This window comes from Myotis brandtii, unplaced genomic scaffold (genome assembly GCF_000412655.1).
Source record: "Myotis brandtii unplaced genomic scaffold, ASM41265v1 scaffold409, whole genome shotgun sequence".
Taxonomy (NCBI): domain Eukaryota; kingdom Metazoa; phylum Chordata; class Mammalia; order Chiroptera; family Vespertilionidae; genus Myotis; species Myotis brandtii.
Window position 1 is genome coordinate 1,390,469 of NW_005365723.1, and position 339 is coordinate 1,390,807.

At 61.1% G+C, this 339-nt stretch overlaps 1 protein-coding gene across 2 annotated transcripts in view; it reads right to left on the reverse strand.

Moving 5' to 3' along the window:
• NTRK3 (neurotrophic tyrosine kinase, receptor, type 3) overlaps nucleotides 1-330 on the reverse strand; it is a 221,922-nt gene extending 221,592 nt beyond the window's left edge. The window contains exon 1 of one of the 2 annotated variants that reach the window (XM_005873375.2): nucleotides 39-330. In XM_005873375.2, coding sequence (XP_005873437.1) covers nucleotides 39-286 — 248 coding nt within the window. In that variant the 5' untranslated portion in view covers nucleotides 287-330. The remainder of the gene's footprint in view (nucleotides 1-38) is intronic. The other variant, XM_005873378.2, reaches the window with a different exon arrangement.
• Nucleotides 331-339: the final 9 nt, after the last annotated feature.

Below are 339 nucleotides of genomic sequence, written 5' to 3' on the forward strand. Positions count from 1 at the left end.
GCGGCAGGGGAGGCGGCCGGGAGCGGCGCCTGACTTACATGGAAGTGATGTTCCTGGAGATGTCCGTGATGTTGATGCTGGCGTTCCCGGTGCTGTTCCCCGAATCCTGCCCTTCCAGGAGGGGGAAGAGGTTCCCATCGTCCGGCCGCCGGCAATTGATCTCCGTCTTGCTGCAGACACAATTCGCCGGGCACGCCAGCACGGAGCCCACATAGTCCAGCCAGACGCTGCCCAGCAAGAAAATCCGCCAGAAACTACACTTGGCTGGGCAAAGAGAGACATCCATCTCCGACCGCTGCTTCTAAAAGAGAGGAGGAGGAGAGGAGAGGGGGTTGGGGT